Source organism: Cuculus canorus, chromosome 11 (assembly GCF_017976375.1).
Source record: "Cuculus canorus isolate bCucCan1 chromosome 11, bCucCan1.pri, whole genome shotgun sequence".
In the NCBI taxonomy this organism is placed as follows: Eukaryota; Metazoa; Chordata; class Aves; order Cuculiformes; family Cuculidae; genus Cuculus; species Cuculus canorus.
In genome coordinates, this window is record NC_071411.1 from 4,249,674 (window position 1) to 4,268,180 (window position 18,507).

Genomic DNA, 18,507 nt, shown 5'->3' on the forward strand with positions numbered 1-18,507 from the left:
CTACAGTAAAATGTTCAGAAACTATACAAAGACTTTAGACAGTAAACACATTTAATACAACTGTGGTTCAGTTACACCGGATCCTTGAAGAAGGAGTTCCCAGTACAACTTCATTAATCTGCTTGTATTGCAGAACAGTTTCCAGTTAGACATACACATCTGCAGCATCCAAATACCTTTGGTCCACCACAAAACTCTTCTTCCCTTTTATCTTGCAAGTGTGCATGCTTTTGCCTGCCTCTTCAGCAGGCGTTTACCTAAAAGATAAAGTAATTACAGTATATTCAAAGACAAGGTCTTTCTTTGTGAGATAAAATTAGTAAGTAACAATTTTAAAATAAAACTGGTTTTAATTTTGCTAAGTTTTTTCTAAAGTTCACAAACCTCTATTCCTGAGCAGATTACAGACTGCCATTATTACCCAAAAGCCCTCCCCACAGCCTCCTCATGTCTCATGGCTAGTAAAAAAGAAACAAAAATCCATCCAAATTAAAAATACCATGGAAAGAAGCTTAAACTTTTTCGATGGAACTGAAATACTGGTGTATGTGCTTCCTGGAATATGAACTTTTTCCTGCAAGATTTACAGGTATTAACCGCCTGCATGTGTTTTGTTTTTCTTGTGACTTTTGTTATGGTAACAATGGGAAGTGAGTCAGGAAAAGGACAAGGGGTTGTTTACTTAGGTCTTGTAGTAACTTAGACCATACTATTTATACGTTCAGTGTAGGATGAAACCCTCACCAGCCAAACTAATTAATAAAACAATTAAAGTTCAGGCAGCTGTAAAAAATATAAAGGTCATGGCTTTTTTTAATGATTTTTGCCCCCCTTTTTTAGCAATTCTGATTTTTATACTGTACAAGAATTCAAGATTTGCATAGCTACTTCACTATAACAGGAAGAGAAGTTTTTTATGAATAGTCTTTCATCAATTTTACTTTCCTTCTTTTCTATCAAGAAATATATGCTTTACACCAAAAAGCCTCCTGTGTCACACGATAACAGTTAGAAACGCAAACAAAGTTTGTCAGTACTGATCTGGGCAGGACTTTAAGTTAGCAGCCAAAAAAAATAAAGTTATCATTCTTTATCAGTTCAAAAATCTTTGCTACGCTTTATGTATCCAATCCTATGCAATTACAAGTAAAAGCTCACTATTTCTGAGCCCCAACCTTTTAACCTCCCTCCCTTTTCACTCCCTTTCACTGAAAGTATCTAACCACTTTAATTCTCTCCCTTTTTTGGTAACTTTTGCAAAAGGACAACAAACCAGTCCATTCTATCTTAACCTTCAATTATCATCATTATTTAAAAAAAAAAAGTTCAAAGCAGGATACAGCAGATGTGGAATTACCTTCCTCATCCACCTCCAGCCATTGGTGGTGGACTGGGGCCTCCACCCCAGTGATTTATTCGACCCATCCTACGCCGAGGTTGTGCTGGAGGCCTGGCAGGAAAGCAAGGAGAACACCATCTAATCAAGCAGCATTGAATCGTTAAACTAGAAATATAATAGTACTGTCTCAAAATGATAGTAATTAGGAAGTTAGAACTTCTGGAAAAATTGTTAAGGTTTCATGTAACAACCTTTAAAAAAAGCGTAACCCTACTTTAATAGAAATGCTCTAACAAACTCTTCTAATTACTCCTGTCTCACAGCTAACAGGCTTTTACACAGTCCTATAAAAGAGTTACGCAAACCAATAAGACCAAAGAAACACTGTAACTATAGCGTCTATAGAAATTATATCCCTGTAACAAAGTGTTCTGCTTTATCTGTAGATAATGTGATACATGAAATGACTGATGTAAATCAAATGCTGAGTATAAGCAAATCTAATAAAAGAATCACATGAAAAAACATACTGTCTTTCAGAAGCTTGAAAAATTGTTTCCATGGGAGTCAGACTATCCTGTTACCACTGCTATCTGGAACTATGTGTTGTTATCAATGTGTTTCAGACAAAATACTGCAGATAACATGGCCTGATTCAATGCAAATCACAACTGTAATCTGAATATATTGTGTAATTTAGCTAAGATAAGGAAAAATCAGAACTAGTGTGAATATGAAAAAAATACCCTCTTCCATCATTGTATCCTGAATAGGAAGATGATGTGTAGCCTCTTCTTCTCAAATCTGGTTGAATAATGCTCTGGAAACTGAAAAGTAAAACAGCAGTTAGGTGAAGTGATTGCTAGATATTGTTTATGAATTTTTGGATTGCAAGATAAGAAACAGCCTGGAAAACAATAAGTAGTGTTCAGGAAAGAACAGCATACCTTCTCAGTGTTACTGTTGTTTAATAAATGTTGGCAATTTTTATCCTACGTACAAAGATAAAATCTGAAGTAATTCTGAATTACACTAAGGCTGAAACTATAAAACTTCTCACTTTTTCTGGTAAATGAAGTGCAAGAAATGGATAAAGTATAAACCTATAACTGAAATAATGAAGGACTGTTCAATACATCAAAAGAACTTTTTATTTTGTAATTGGCTGTGATATGGGGCCATAGATTTGTGATTACTGCTCTGTGATTGTTTTTACATATCCTGAATCTGTTGTCACCAGTAGAAATTCTCCAAATAATATGTTAATTATTTGATCAGAAACTAGCTATTTAACGAAAGTATAAACTTTTTCTTTTTGCAGTATTAAAATGGAAGAAATGTAAAAAAACTCATCTGAGCTGCCAGCAAGTTAGCATCGCTTCTCATACACTTTTCTTTTTATTAAATATTTTATAGTGCCTAATAACCAAAGCCACAGTGACAGCAAAACATCCACATACATTTTGGGGACAGTAGGTACAGAATACTGAAGAGTAAATCTAACATTTTTATTGTTGTGTCACTGATAGCACTGAGTAGCTTCTACCTATGACAGATCTAAATTAAAGCTCATCAAAAGAATAATTTCTACTTACAACAGGACAATAAAATCTGCTATTGACCATAAGAAATCTGTTATAGATGACAGACGCCACGGAGCCCGACTCTGGTTGTCCAAAACTTGTCCTGTAATGTATCAAGATACAAAACACTCAACAATATCTGTGACACTGCAGTCTCACAGAATCATGGAATGATTTGAGTTGGGAGGGACCTCAAAGCCCATCCAGTTCCAATCCCCCTGCCATGGTCAGGGACACCTCCCACTGGATCAGGTTGCTCAAAATGCCATCCAACTTGGCCTTGAACCCTTCCAGGGATGGGCCAGCCACAACCTCCCTTGGCAACATCTGCCAGTGTCTCGCCACTCTCACAGTGAAGAAATTCTTCCTAATGTCTAGTCTAAATCTGCCCCTCTCCAGTTTATACCCATTGCTCCTCATCCTATCCCCACAAGCCTTTGTGAATAGCCCCTCCCCAGCTTTCTTGTAGCCCCTTCAGGTACTGGAAGGTCACTATAAGGCCTCCTCGGAGCTGTCCCTTTTCCAGGCTGAACAACCCCAACTCTCTCAGTTTGTCCTCCTAAGGGAAGTGCTCTAGCCCTCCAATCACCCTTGTAGCCTCCTCTGGACCCACTCCAAGAGCTCCATGTCCTTCTTACATTGAGGATTCCAGAACTGGACACGATACTGCAGATGAGGTCTCACAGGAGAGGAACAGCGGGGCAGAATCACCTCCCTCAACATTCTGATATAGCCCAGAATACAGTTGGCCTTCTGGGCTGTGAGCGCACACTGCCAGCTCATCAACCAGCACCCCAAGGCCTTCTCTGCAGCGCTGCTCTCAATCATTTCATCCCCCATCCTGTACTGAAATTGGGGTTTGCACCAACCCAGGTGTAAGACCTTGCACTTGGCCTTGTTGAACCTCATGATGTTCATAGAATAGTTTGGGATGGAAGGGACGTTAAAGATCCTCCAGTTCCAATCCCTGTGCGATGGGCAGGAACACCTCCCACCAGCCCAGGCGGCCCATCCAACCTGGCCTGGAACACCTCCAGGGATGGGGCAGCCACAATTCCCAGCACAGCTTCACTTCTCCAGCCTGCCCGGGTCCCTCTGGATGACATCCCGTCCTTCTGGCATTACAACTGCACCACTCAGCTTGGTGTCATGATGTGCTCAACCCCAGACACAGACCGCGTCCAGGAGCGCCTACAGAATCCCACACGCACGGCCTCTCCTCCCTGTCCCGCCTGAACTCCTCACACCCCGCGCAGACGCGCGTTAGGGCCCCGGAGGCCCCGGCCCCGGCCCCGCCGCCCCTCACCGTTGGAGATATACACCATGGCGGCGGCCCCGGCACTGCGCCGTCACCCGTCCGACGCCCCACCCGCCGCGCCTGCGCACAACGGGGCCGTGCGCACAACGGCACCGGCCAGCACCAATGGCGGGGCCGGCGGGAAAGGGGGCGGAACCGAGAGAAAGAGGCGTAGTTAATGGGCCGGGGCCAACAGCCGAGAGGGGAAAGGAGGCGGGGCTTAGGAGAAAGGGGCTTGGTTAATGGGGCGGAACCAAGATAGTCGAGCGAAAAGGGGGCGGGGCCTAGAGGAAGGAGGCGGTGCCAGCATGGCGGGGGCAAGGGAAAAGGAGGCGGGGTCAGCAGGACGGGGCAGGGCCATCAGTAGGGAACTGTAAAGGGGCGGGGCTAGCAGGGCGGGGGCGGGGCCGAGGAGAAGGAGGCGGGGAGGGCAGAGGGGACACGGGAAAGGGGCGGGGCCGTTTGCCAAGGGGCGGGGCTGAGGGAAGGGGCGGGGCCAGTACAGCCTGGGCGGGGCCAGCAGGGCGGGGCGGCTGTGGCTGACGGGGCTGAGGGGAGGGGTGTCCCGGTTTCAGTGATATCGTTGGCAATTCTTTGTTATGAAAGAAAAAAGGAGAACACGATAAGAGGCTCGATTAATTCAGCCATTTTGTGTGTTTAAGTGTTTTAGAAGATGCACCTGTTCTGTGTCATGAGGTGACAGACAGTCAAGTCTTACGAGGAGCGGCTGAGAGAGCTGGGGTTGTTTAGCCTGGAGAAGAGGAGGCTGAGGGGAGACCTTATTGCTCTCTACAACTACCTGAAAGGAGGTTGTGGAGAGGAGGGAGCTGGCCTCTTCTCCCAAGTGACAGGGGACAGGACAAGAGGGAATGGCCTGAAGCTCCGTCAGGGGAGGTTCAGGTTGGATATCAGAAAAAAATTCTTCACAGTAAGAGTCATTGGGCACTGGAACAGCTGCCCAGGGAGGGGGTCGAGTCGCCTTCCCTGGAGGTGTTTAAGGAACGGGTGGATGAAGTGCTGAGGGACATGGTTTAGGGAGTGTTAGGAATGGTTGGACTCGATGATCCAGTGGGTCTTTTCCAACCTGGAGATTCTGTGATTCTGTGATATTGACACCCATCAGATAACCTGACAGAATAAGAGGAAAGGAGTGCGAACTGAAGTGTGTGACAAGGCCAATGGCGGGGCAATGTGAGCCCCAGCCAGTGAGAAACGGGGACAGGGAATTGGGTAATTAAGAATGAGAGATAAATACTCGGAGCTTTTGGAAGCTGGGGTGCTCTCCTCTTCAGGAGAGACGCCTCTGACCCAGCTGACTTGTGTATTTGAAATAAATTTTTATGCCTTTGCTTCGAAGACTTTGTCCTTCTTGATGTTTTGACCAGCTGAAGGAAATAATTATGTTAAGGGAATGAATTAGGTTAAGCAATAATAAGCATCAAATCTTGGGCAGCTTGCAGTTAGAAAGAATGTGATTGTAACAGGAGTTTATCTTGTTTAGGAGTTGAAACAAGGAACAAATCAAGTATTGAAAGGACCATCCCACAGCAGGGACAAAGGACAGGCCTGAGTTCACCAAAATACAATAAAGACCATCAGAGGCTTCTGAAGACATAAAGAAACTGTGATGTGCATATAAGAGTGGGTGAAAAACAGCAGCGTAACACGTTTCCAGGAATCTATATGGATATGTATGTTTAACCAGTATAAAAGTCATGTAACCAGTCTCAATAGTTGGACACAGTAGGTGGATTACTGCCTGTTTACCCCGGTGCTGTTTATTAAAGGAATACCTGCTTTATAGTCAAATTGGCATTGATTGAGTTTGGCTTTTCACAGCATCAGAAGATTTTGTCCTTTTTGATGTTTTTTACCCGCGAGTGTTTCTCACAATAAATAAGTGTAATAATTACGTATTGAATTATAGGAAGTAGGAAAAATAATAATCATCAGATGGGGCAACTGAAAATAAAAATTGCATCCTCAAAATTATGCAGCAAGTTAATGGCAAAGCCTGATTAAAACTGTGAGAAACACTTATTCACTGGTAAAATATTGAAAAGGACAAAGCCCTTGAAGTAGAGGCAATAATTGTTTTATTTTACAATTCAGTGCTGATTTGGATGCCCTTCTAAATAAGGCATCCCATCTTACAAAAGCAGGAGGTATATATACTAGTTTTAGACAAAGAACTTTGTAAGTCCTCAAAAAAGGTTTATTTTTTTAGGTTATCCAACCTTGTCTGGAAACTTCCTTCAGGGTATCTCCTGACCAAAGACAGCTACATCTCACAAGTCGATTAAGCACATTAATAAATTCTTGCAGCCCTAAGACAGGTTGACCTAAGCCAGCTCCATTTTACAAGACCATTAAGCATATCAGTAAATTCTTGCAGCTCTAAGAGAGTGTTTATTCTCTCAGGTTATTCATATATTGTCTCTTGATACAAGACAGACTTATATTACAAGATAATTAAATATACAAACCAGCTGCAGCTAAACTTATCAATTAATTCTCACAGAATTGACTTGCTTATTCTCATACCTTTGTTAATTTCTTGAGTATGCTTGTATCTGTCCTGTAGAGGAAACAAAAGCAATCCTAGACTCTGTTAGTATCTGTTTAAAGCAAACATCCCCTTCTCCTAGTGCATGAGGATTTGATTTGTCTCATTTAAAATAATGGGATTTCTGTTCAGTGAAAGGTAAAACTGAATGCAATGAAATTTGAAAAATAAATGTTCAAGTTAAGGATTATCGTTTTTCATTACTGGTTTTAAAATTTTAAATCCTACTTGTTAAGTTACTGTGTAAGCACGCCTACAGATTTTATATGGCTATTTCCACTTCCCAGATTTTAATTTGATGCCCAAAATGACATCGTTATCCCATTGTGGTACCTTTACAAATTAAAAGGAATGATTAAGCAGAGGGATGGATTTGTTAGTACAGATGGTGTGATGTGGGTATTGGCTTTCCTACCAGCCTGTTCCGCCCACGGGCCAATCACTTATATCAGCTGCAGGTGACAATGTGGTTGAACTGACGTCGTAGCCTGGGATTTTGGTCCTTTCTGCATGCTAACAGTTGCTCCTACCGATTTGTTTAGCGCTGTTGTAATGGAAAAGCAGAGAGAGGTGTGTTAATGGCTGGAAGATTAACCTGTTAAAGAAAAAAAAAAAGGCATCTCAGAGTGCTGAAGAATGTTTTAAATACATTATCGTTTTTAAGTAAACCTGGTTTTGTTCAAAAGGTTGGTTAACAATCCACTTCACGTTGAATGTGTTCTTTGGGGGCTGTTTAAGGCGTATAGTGTATTTCTGTTATCTGGGAAAGATCTGTTAAATGGCTTACATTAGGCTGTCGGTTTTAGGTGATAGCTTGGCTATGAATACCCTGCGAGGAGGACAAAAGGCTCACTTGATGCTGTGGAGCTGCTTGCGCTGCTGCAACTTTCTTATCAGCCACCTGGTGGGAGAGGTGTGACTGAGAAAACTCATATGAAAAGCGGGAAGGGAAGCTGGAAAGACTTGTGTTCCAACAAGGCGCTACTGCTTGTTATTCACCTTTATTTTTTGTGTCTGAGATGACTATAACACAGAGTAAGTAATGGAATCCTCTGACCTCACTGATGTTCAGGTGAGCCTTGTGTGGGATAGGTGGGGCGAGTGTGTGCATCTGTAGTTGGAAAGGTAGTAGATTTTACTAGGAGTGAGTTTTTGGAAATGTCTCTGCTGAAGGATACGTGTTTCTGAAAATAAGAAACCTGGATCACTCTGAACGTTTTTCAAGTTCTCATCTTCTGCTTCGGATGGATGCTGCTTTGGTTATGGAGAGCTGACTGTTGTCCCTTGTGCTGTGTTACTCTTGGTGTAGCGTGGTTGGTTTTATCAGAAAGTTTCTGTCCCACGGGTTAATCTCCTTGTACTGAACATCAGTGCTATCTCCAACTGTAGCTCTTGGAAGACTTGATGAATATTTATAGACTATTTATACATGAATTATGTTTCTTGGTTATGTTAAGTCTTTCTAATACAATCAGCATTCTTATTGCTAAATTTTTAGATATTGTTCAGTAACAAAACCAAACTCAGTTGATTGTTTATTCTCATATGCTCATCTGAAATGGCACTTGTCCCTGGAACTATGTGCAGCTAGGATACAGACAGTGCTATTTTCTGCTGGATTCGTGCTTGAACATACTGGTGTTGTGCTAAGAGAAGAGTTCCCTCCTGAGGACTGGCAGCTGGCGTGAACTCTGCTGCTCCTAAAGATGTAGTGTGGATGTGCAGACCTGGAATCATACGGCGTTTCAGCAAACAAAACCTCTTTGCAGCATAAGGGCTAGCAATGTAGACTTGTCAATCGAAATTGTGTAAAACAAGATTAACGTAAATTTTACTAATGTCCATTACTGCATTAGAAAGGGCAATACAAGTAAGATGTGCATTGCTTAGTCTGAGTCTCCAAGCAATATGACCCAGCTGGCTAACCTTTGTTATTGACCCAGCACACCAGACAGGCTCCCTGATATGCAACAAAGGAGAAGAGATCAGAATTTGGCCCTTCATACAGCTGCCAGGGAATAAGGAGGACAAGGATGCCAGGCTCGTGACAGATAGCTGCTTTTGTTGCCTGTGCAGAAAGGTCTCCATGTGTGTGGCTCCAAGGTTCTGTATTGTCTTGGGTATTTCCACAATTTGAAGAGCCTTTCTGCATCCTTTAAAACTTCCATAATTTTAAGTCATTAAGAAGATGAGAGAAGGGATAAAGAGAATTGGTTCCTCTGGGCTTATACTTCCACCTTGAACATTTTGGTTCTCTTTTATGCCTATCTCTCAGTTTCTATAAGGACTCAAGGACAGAGTCTTCTCCATCCTTTATGTTATCAAGATTTTCTTCCAGGCTGTTAGCCAGGAACATGGATCACTGTAGTCCTGATCAGAGAAGTGAAAACTAAAATGGTAGGAGGGAAGCTTCCAAATAATTGAACTCACAATAGATTACGATGCTTTATTAGGCTAATAGACTTTTAGAAAGTTCTTGTTTACAGATTTTGTTCTTGAAGCTCTTCAAAACATGCTCCTGAGAGCAAGTTAAAAAAAAAAAAAGATTTATCAATAGAGAGTTTTGGCTATCACTTGCTCTTCTGGTGCAATGTGACTGCTCCCATCAGACTTTCCTTGTTTAGTGCTGAGTGGCAGAAACTTAAGTTCTGAAACCAGTGAGCCGTATATTGTCAGGTTGCTTTCTTTTGTCAATTACAGCTGTTCTGAAGAGACACTAACTTCACTAATAATAGCTTCCTAAAGTTCCTCCTGTTATTTTCAGTTAGTAGCTTTCCTTGCCTTGAAAGTGACACCGTTGCCTTCAACTTTCAGATATGTTTCATTGCTTGACAGCATTGTGTGTAGATTTTGCACTTTTTGCCTGCTGTTTATTTTCTAAAGCAGTTTTTCAGATGACACTGGGCTACACTAATAAATTTTAAAAAATAAAAATTTAGTAGTAACTTATGCAGTCTACATTTTTGCATGGAAATTGCATATTTTAATAGTCAGTTACCCACTTGCATAGCCAACAGTAGAGTACTGATATATTAAGGAAAAGCATGTGTCTTTTGAGGATGCAAATGTAAAGGTTTCTTCTAAGTGTTTTCTTACCAATAATATAAAACCTGAGGATCTCTTTCATTGGGTAAATTGCTCATATGGTTCTGTACCTTTCTTGAACCTTAGCTTCAGCAGAGTCTGATGCATTTACAAATATTGCAATGCTAACATATCCAGTGTCTGAATATAACCAATATTTGGGTACCCAAAGTAATGCTTCTGCAAAGAATGATTAAGCACAGAAGATTAATTTATTATTAAGCTAATATAAAAGAAAAACTGGAAGATAGCTCGATCCTTTTGCTCTCTGAAGCCAGTATTTGAATTTCTTAATGTTGAATACATCTTTTTCGAGCCATTCCTCCTTTTTGATGGTCTTGAGGCAATGCTTATTTTTTTTTTTTATGAACAGAAGCAATAGGATTGTATGTATTATCAGCATTTGAAAATTTGAGTTTTTGATCCTTCCCTCTCTTTCTGTTATTTTCTAATTAAGTTAGTATTGCACTTTTTATCATTGCTATCATTGGAAACTTGCAGTTGGCTCAAGATCTGTGTAAAATGAAGATAGACTGTTTAACTACATTGCATATTTTGTTTTAAGGATGAAACGGAATAAACTTGATACTTCTGGCAGAATCAGTTTCCTTAATAAGAACAGTCAATTACATTTTCCTCTCTGCCACATGGTCAGGCATGCAGAGCGTATCTTTCCACCTGGGTTCCTCATGTCATTTCAAAAGCCAGAATTAAAAGGGACAGAACAGGGATTGCAGTTCTCTCCATTTCATCACATAAACTTTCCCTCTGTGCAGCTGGTACACTGAAAACATAACTGCTTCAGAACAGACTCAATAGAAATTAACTGTGAGAAGAAAAGGACGTTAATTCTATAGTGTGATTTTTGTCCTAGAGAATTTTCATTGTGGAGATCCATAATCATCTCAGTACTTCATCAACATAAAATGAGCTTCCTTATGTCTTTCTGTGAGGGTTTTTTTTTTCCCTTGTGTTGCTGGCGTTCCTAAAATCTCTGTCCCTTGACTGTGATGTGTAGAATTTCTTTACGATATATCATCTGCAATAATGGATACCTCGCAAATCATGCACTTATTCGCACTTCAGCAGTTAATTCCTTCAGTGTTTCATGGCACGTATGTATAGCCACTGGCAAGTACAAAATAGTTTGGATTAGCAGAAACAAGAGGAAGCATAGAAGTAAGAAATAAAATATAGAAACAAGGGCAAAGAAAAGTATTTTCTGTGCTAGTAGTTGTTTATATATATATATAGTTAAGCTGCTTATGTCTCCTTGCTCTAATGGATGGCACTGAAAACTCTGTTCATTTTCAGAGTTATTCCTCTGACGTAAATGTCCTTGTGGCACTTCAAGCCTCCATCAGTGACTAATTCTTTTTATAAGACTATATTGTGGCTCCTGCTGGCTAGTACTGGCAGTAGTATATCTCAGGTGGCTGGAGAAGTTGCTACATGATTTAGACAGAGACAGTTTTTTCAACCTATACAGTGAAGTCAGTTTAACTTTTCTAATTCGTAATTCTTCAGATGGGGCCTTCATAGGGTCTTTACAGTGTTCTTAAACTTGATCACTGCTTCTTCAGAATGTTTTACTAATTGAAATCATAAAAGTCTTGTGAGCTCCTAATCCTGCTGTGACTCTATGGAACTCCTGTAGATTGTTGCTAATACTTTTCTGGGACCTTTCCTACTCTGCGTATTGATACGTTGTGCTCATCTCTCGTGTAACTACTGCAGCATTTTGTTGTAGAATGTCGTGGTGAATCACTTTTATGTTTTTAAATGTCTTTGTAAGGTGATGGAATGACTTAGCAGAAAACACTGCAGTTGCTGACAGCAGATTCTATGCCTTAAGAGATAACACTTGCAAAAAGAACATGTAATATGATAGTGTTAGCAGAAAAAAAATCTGGAAGACTTGTTGCCCCCTTCAGTTCTGTGACCTTGGATGTAATTAAAAGACTTTCTGCCTTTGTCGCTCAAACAATGTGTAGATAGTCCCATACACAAACTTGACTGATCAGAACTAAGCCATCAGCCATGATGTGTTTTTGGTTTATAGTACACTGACTTAGTTCAGTGCTGCTATCTCTTTTCCTGTGATTGCACAGAGGTTATTGAGACAGTGCTCTTATTCTTACAAATTTTATCTTTAGTGCACTCATTCTTTTATTCTTTGTTTTACATTTTGAATTATGGGATCTCATGGATTGCTTGAGCTCCCAGGAGAGCTAGATAGTCTTGGGGGAGGAATGTCTGATGGACCATGAATTGATTGATATACTTTGCCTGAGACTGTAGGGAGGAAGGAAAAAAAAGACCACCACCCCCTCCTGCAACCAAACCACCACAGGCTTTTCAGATGGCTATGGGCAGCAGGAGACCGTAGTGGTACTCAGCAACAGGCTGCTCTAAGACCACAACAAAATTACTCTAAACCATCTTGAAACTTCATGTTAAAAAAGACTCTGTAAACTTCCTGGGCTGTCTTGGCCATGACAGAACTGAGGTATGTGTGGTTATTTTTGTGGGAATGGCTGCTTTGTGACAAAGCTAATTCCTTCATGATTAATTTGTTTTAAAGAAGAGAAGAGTGCATATATTTTAAGCTGAGTGCCAACCATCTTAGCGTAGTTGCACTTGATAGCATCTCTCTTTCTCTCTCCTTTTCTTACCGTCTTACCCCAAAATGGGCAGTAGTCTTTGACCAGTATTGCTTGATTGAAAAACAGATTGCCTTGTTAAAGGTACTTCACGGAGTATGAAAAGAATAATTTGAGGACTGCTTAGATTAATTGATAGTTAGCTGATGTAGCAGGGCAAACAAAGTAGACTCGAAGTTCCAGTTACCTGAAGATAATGAATGTCACTGCATCCTGGACAAGAAGCTGCTTCAGGACTTTCAGGGACAATGTATTCATTGTTCTTCAGTTTGTCCAATGTAGCAATTAGTGTGATTAAGCTAGCGCCAAATCTGTTTTAAATACTATTGCACTGGGTCGTTAACTTTAACGCTGTCATTATGTTCTCCCTTTCTCCCTATTGCGTTTACCTTATTTAGGGAACATACTAATGCTTAGTATTCACTTGGATCAAGAATATATTAATGCTTCTGTAGTTCTCAAGATATTACTCAAACTATTCATATATTAGGAATTACATTGGACCAGAAGGGAGAAAAAAAAATCAGCTCTATGCCTTAGTCACGTGAAATGCCTACTAAAATAATAGCAAGCATCTCTAGATCCATAATTTGCAAACCTGTTGGTATTTTGCCAGTTGGAGGTGTGATTATTATCTTGATGGATGCTCTTTTAGGTTACCTTCAGGGTTGCCTAGAATAAAAAAATATAGCTGTTTTTAGGTCCTGTAAAGGAGATGATGTAAGGTAATTCAGAAGAAATCATCGGATAATTCTCAAGCAGTCCTTTTTATTCAAAAGATAGATCAAGGCATGCTGGATTTTCTAGTGAGAACTATTGGAACTGGCTGGAGGCAGCTATAAGGGGTACCTGAAGAGGAGTCAGCAGTGGGTAGTTGATGGAATGTTTTTTAGAAATAACTTAAGTAGTGGTAAAAACTGAATAGAAAATTGGTTGAGTTTTGAAAATTGACCCCTTATCCGTGTTCATGTAACTGAAGTTAATTCTGCTGAGTCCTGGGGAAAGGTTCTGATGATGTTTACATAGCCATGAACCTACAGAAACAGTTATTTAGCTAGCAGTTGATACAGGTGGCTTCTAGTCTTTATCAAAGATACCTCATATACTTGAAAAAAGGAAGTGAATTAATATCACATAAAAATATCTGTGTGCTGGAAACTTAACGTAACAAAAAAATAAAAAAGAATGTATTGATTTTCATTATTACAGACATCAGTCTGGCACTAGTTTAATTTTTCACGTGTGGGAACAAGAGTAAGAAAAATGTCCAAAATAAATTCATAGGTTATAATTCACATATATTTGATCTTAGGGGAGCAAACAAGTCCTTGGACTTGAACTTAAAATGAGAAATTTCATTTGTGAAGTTATAGTCTGCTGACTTCGCATTAAACCTTTAGAAACACTCCTACAGAAATCAGAGTAAGCTGTTTTGTGCATAGTGAATGGTATGAGTGCCCAAAAAGGGAGTTAAGATGGACTGGTGAGTGCACTGTAAAGTCCTTCCTGGCTTATGGAGTACTGTTCCATGCATAGAAAAGCACGTAGGTGTCTAAGGGCTTGTATACATAGGAGTAGTCCTTATAGTTAAGGTAGCTTTACTAAAGAAAGGAAAGACGTCAAGGAGTGAGATTTGTATCATATTAAAGACAGTGGGAGGGGCTGTCATTGAAGTGTAAAAGATTGTGAAAACTTTTATTTTTGATGTTTCTTTTTAATGAAGCACAAAAAGTAATTAGATCTCTTTCTGGAACAGGCAGTGTTATATTTTTATGTACTAGTCTGTATGAAATCTACATGTCAATAATTACACTTGCTTTCAACCTCTTCCTTGTTTGTTGTTTCCCCCCCCCCCTTAATTATAAAAAAAATGCCCTATGTTTTGCAGTTTGACCTGGAGGGTTGGAATGAAATGTATACAGAGCTGTTCCTGTAGAGCTGGTGAAGAATATGGTGGATTCTGTCTCCCTGATGCAGACCAGGAGACACGTTGCGTTAATTAATTTTTTCATGGCTGCATCATTTGTTAAAATACATTCTGGAGAACTGGTTGTGGTTCTGGATAGAGGTTAGCTTTTTCACTTTCAGACCTGATTCATACATAAACTGAATTACTCTAATAGCACTTCTGTTCTAAAACTGTTCTAAAACTGTTCTTATCTAGGTGGCCTTTGAAAGCATACGCCTGCAGTACTTGGTATCTTGAAATAAACGGAGAGAACTTTCACAGTTCTGTAGAATCGTCTGACTTGACAAGTACCAAAGGAGACAGTTTTTCTTTTGCACCAGCCAGATGGGTTCCACAGATCCCATATTGCATAATCTAATCTATAGTCTTGGCAATAGTTTCTAATGTACAGCTTAGCTTCAGCTTTTGATTTGTGATGAGCTTCCCTTCATTAGTTAGTGATTCTGAAGTGTACAATCCATCATCTGTTTATTTGATCCAGTAGCCATATAGTTCTAGAAATTGCTTTCCAATAGATGCTTTTAGTGTATCATGTTTTTGGAGGGAGGACAATTTCTTACTAGTTGGACATCTCCAAGCTTTTACAAAATTGGGATCAAGAATATATAATACTTAAGAAAATTTCCTTTTAATGAGCTAGTTCACTTCCTTTTGGAGTTTCCCTTTCTAGGTATTTGGGAAAATATACACTAATTTATCAGAAATTCAAGGTTAGTGTCGCTCCTGCAAAACTTCATGAGAACTCTCATTGTAGCGTTCACTGTATTGCAGGCTGGGCAATCACCTTCGGTGACTGCCAAAATCACACCTTACTGCCTCTCTTTTAGTGTTAGTACTTAGTGAAAACTACAAGTTCTTTTCCAGGTCTCTTTTGCATGTGTGGTTCCTTTCTGTGAAACACTTGGGAAAGAAAACTGAAAAACAAAGACTTTTCAGGCCCTCCTGGACAATCCATATTTGATCTTTCCCAGCAAGTTAATCTCCTTTGCAAATTCTTTATAGATCAGATGGTTCTAGGCATAAAACCCAATAAAGCCAATGTGATTTCTGCAATAGATTTCCAGGAAGTTATGAGGAATCGGGGTAGCATTAAACAAACCAATACTTGGTTGATTTGTACCTGTGATTGTTGCTTTTCTAATTAAGAGATAGATCTTTTTCATGCAGTAATAGAAACTTCTTCCATGACGTGGTCTGCCCAGCATGTGTTTCCAAAGGGTATGATTACAGATAATGGACTTCGGTTTGCATCTTGAGATTTCAGAATTTTGCAAAGCGACAAGATTTGACTATCGTGTTCTGGCTGCATCATTGCAAGCTCAATGGCAGAAGCGCTATCGAAACTGTCAAAGGAACCAAGCAAAGAAAACCTGTCAATAACTATTAAAAGGCAAAGCATATATTTATGTAGGTAATACTGAACTTCAAGAGTACATCTACAAAAGACCTTGCTACTTGTGGGCTATATTGTAAAGTCATGATTATGGAGAAAATTGTAGAATGAATAGTCAATAGGGTAAGGTAAAAATGTCAGCCCTTAGTGTTATTTGAAGAGACCCCTTGAAATTATACTCTTCCATGAAAGCATTTTAAATGTAATGTGAGGCACTTAGATGTTAGATACACATTTCAAACATGAATATCCTCTTTCTTATCTTCACTTACATGACCTTTCACGCTATCCTCCTCATCAGTCTCTTTTACTAAAAAAATTTGCAGCTTGCACATGTCTTTATTTCAGTCTATGCTTAATACATATGCATTCACTGATTTGGCAGGTGCAGAGGCAGTTCACTTCATAATCTCAGGGACAGTGGATCCAGTTATTCGCTAAACATGCAGATAGGCTGCGGCATCATTTATCTAACCGCATCCTGGTAGCTTCTGTGCAACAGATTTTCATTGCAGGGATCATCTCCAATACTTATCGATAATTTCTATGTAGTATGTGCTCTAACAGTTCCATTATAGAATGCATTGCAGAAGTAACTCCAGACAGTTTCATCCACTTTGGCACAGAAGAGCTGCAAGTGGCAGATTTACAAAAAACTGTGTGGCTCTCGCCATATGATTGGGCTGTGTAACCCTTCTCTCATGTGAATTCAAAAAGTAGCTTTGCAACTTTGTGAAAGAAAAATTTGCGAAGGATGGGGGAGCGCAAAGATATCAACTCTGGGTCAAGAAGTCTGAGCTGCAAGCTGGTGGAGGTTGGGAGAGTATACTTTTGAATTATCATTCCAAGTTATTTTTCAATGTTTTTCCTTTGCTTCCAGTCTTGGTATCTGTCGGAGGTGGAGTTCTGACTTGGCTGGCTGGCTTAATGCAGAGAATTTTATGTTAAATTCTTACAATACTTAAAGGATTATCTCTAAAAAATTTAAAATTATTTATTAACAAAGTCTTTTTCAAATGTTTCATGGGTGCTTCAGCACTTGGCATATGAGGTGGGATTGGTGATAGCTTCCAAACTGAGGGTAAATATGTTTGTATCTTCTTGAATCTAAATATCTTCGTTGTAGTCTCCATGATTGTTGGACCTACTGAGGTTCTACAAGCAAGCTTAGGCTACCTGATTAGAAATGACATTCCCCTGCTTTTAAGATGTTCAGTGGTGGCTGAGTTCCTAACCTGGTGTGGAATGGCAAGTAAAGTGAATAATTTAGTTTATCACATGGAAAAGCCACATAATTGTAGTACAGATGGAACTCAACTGTATCGTTCCGTCTCCTTCCCTATAGGTGCTTGGACTTATCTCAGCATATTGCCTGGTTTCATCAGTGTAACAAATCCAAAAAACTGTCAGGTTTCCATTATCACACTCTCTTTGGCACATGAGGTAGATTTTTAAGTACATGATTCATGAGAATGTGTTGTTGGAAAGGACTCTGCTGAAATGTGTGCGACAGATGTCAAAGAAATAATGCTGATACATTTTAAGTGCTGCTTCCAATTGGGGCATCCTTGAAAGTGTAAGTATCCTATAGCATCAAGGGAAAAAAATCTTCTGTGCTCTTCAAGAATTGCTCTGTGTATAGATTTCTGGAGCCTTACTGAACATTGATGATACTTGACAGTAGATATTTTTCTGATAATGGACAGAGATAGAATAATAATATTAAAGTCATCATTCTGAATATTCTGAAATACTTTGCTGTGCTTCTACGCTACTTTGCAGCTTTTTTGTAAAGGCTGTATGGTCTTCACTGCCTTTTGTCATTGTTTAGCACCATAAATGGGCCACTTAATTTTCTGCTTGCAAAAACATTGATGTAAAATGCACAAAAACCCACAAGCACCTTGTAACCAACAGTTATAATGGCTGAGATGGAGGTGGAACTCCTGTTCTGTCAGACAAATTTCCTTGTACATATGCATGTGAGTGCGACCAGCTTGGAATAGTTAATCGTGGAAAAGTTGTCACAGATACAAGACCTAAACTATATGAATAATTGGTTATGTCTTGTATCTCTATGGTGGAAGTTCTTACACAGTAAGACAAAACATAAACCAAAGCATGTTTTGTAGTTAGATTACATACATCGCTACAAAGGGTTTCGGTGGAAATGATGACATCCTTAACTGTAGGAACAAAATGTACTGCTTATTATAGTTTAATTAAAGCCAAAGATTTTACTTGCTGGTCTTTGGCATGGAATATACGCTTGTGGCTGCAGTAGCAACAATTTTCTCCTTGCAATAAACCACATGTGCAATAAAGTAAAACATTTTCTGTAAATAGGAATCGGCTTTTCTAAGAATTCAGGTAAACACTCTTTCAGATTCCTCTCATTCATCGGAATGATCCCAACTGATTCAAAGAATGGAGTTCCCAAACCTGCTTGCTTTCTAACACTTCTCACCGAAGTGGGAGCTTAGGTGTGGCTGGGCGAGGATTCTGAGAAAATAACTCAATAACAACTGGATAGTCATTATTAAGCAGGTTTCTCTTTATTTGCAGTGCTGGGTGCGTGGGGGATTGATCCTCCAAAAACATGCACACCAAGCA

At 39.8% G+C, this 18,507-nt stretch overlaps 1 protein-coding gene across 2 annotated transcripts; it reads right to left on the bottom strand.

Moving 5' to 3' along the window:
- Positions 1 to 1,353: 1,353 nt before the first annotated feature.
- On the bottom strand, positions 1,354 to 4,382 carry SELENOK (selenoprotein K). Of its 2 annotated transcripts, none has more exons than XM_054076694.1 (4): positions 4,229 to 4,382; positions 2,935 to 3,025; positions 2,086 to 2,166; positions 1,354 to 1,450 (listed from the first exon to the last, which is right to left on the bottom strand). In XM_054076694.1, the coding sequence occupies exons 1-4, from the start codon at positions 4,245 to 4,247 to the stop codon at positions 1,354 to 1,356; spliced, it is 288 nt and encodes a 95-aa protein (XP_053932669.1). In that variant the 5' UTR covers positions 4,248 to 4,382. The 2 variants fall into 2 exon arrangements, with proteins under 2 accessions (XP_053932669.1, XP_053932670.1); XM_054076695.1 differs by having other exon boundaries at positions 1,363 to 1,450.
- Positions 4,383 to 18,507: the final 14,125 nt, after the last annotated feature.

What these genes read in the sequence shown, in the direction of transcription:
- SELENOK (XM_054076695.1), bottom strand. An exon ending in GCAGATTTTATTGTCCTGTT is followed by an intron (nt 2,167 to 2,934) that starts GTAAGTAGAAAT and finishes TTTACTTTTCAG; the next exon opens with TTTCCAGAGCATTATTCAAC. An exon ending in GGATACAATGATGGAAGAGG is followed by an intron (nt 1,451 to 2,085) that starts GTATTTTTTTCA and finishes CTTTCCTGCCAG; the next exon opens with GCCTCCAGCACAACCTCGGC.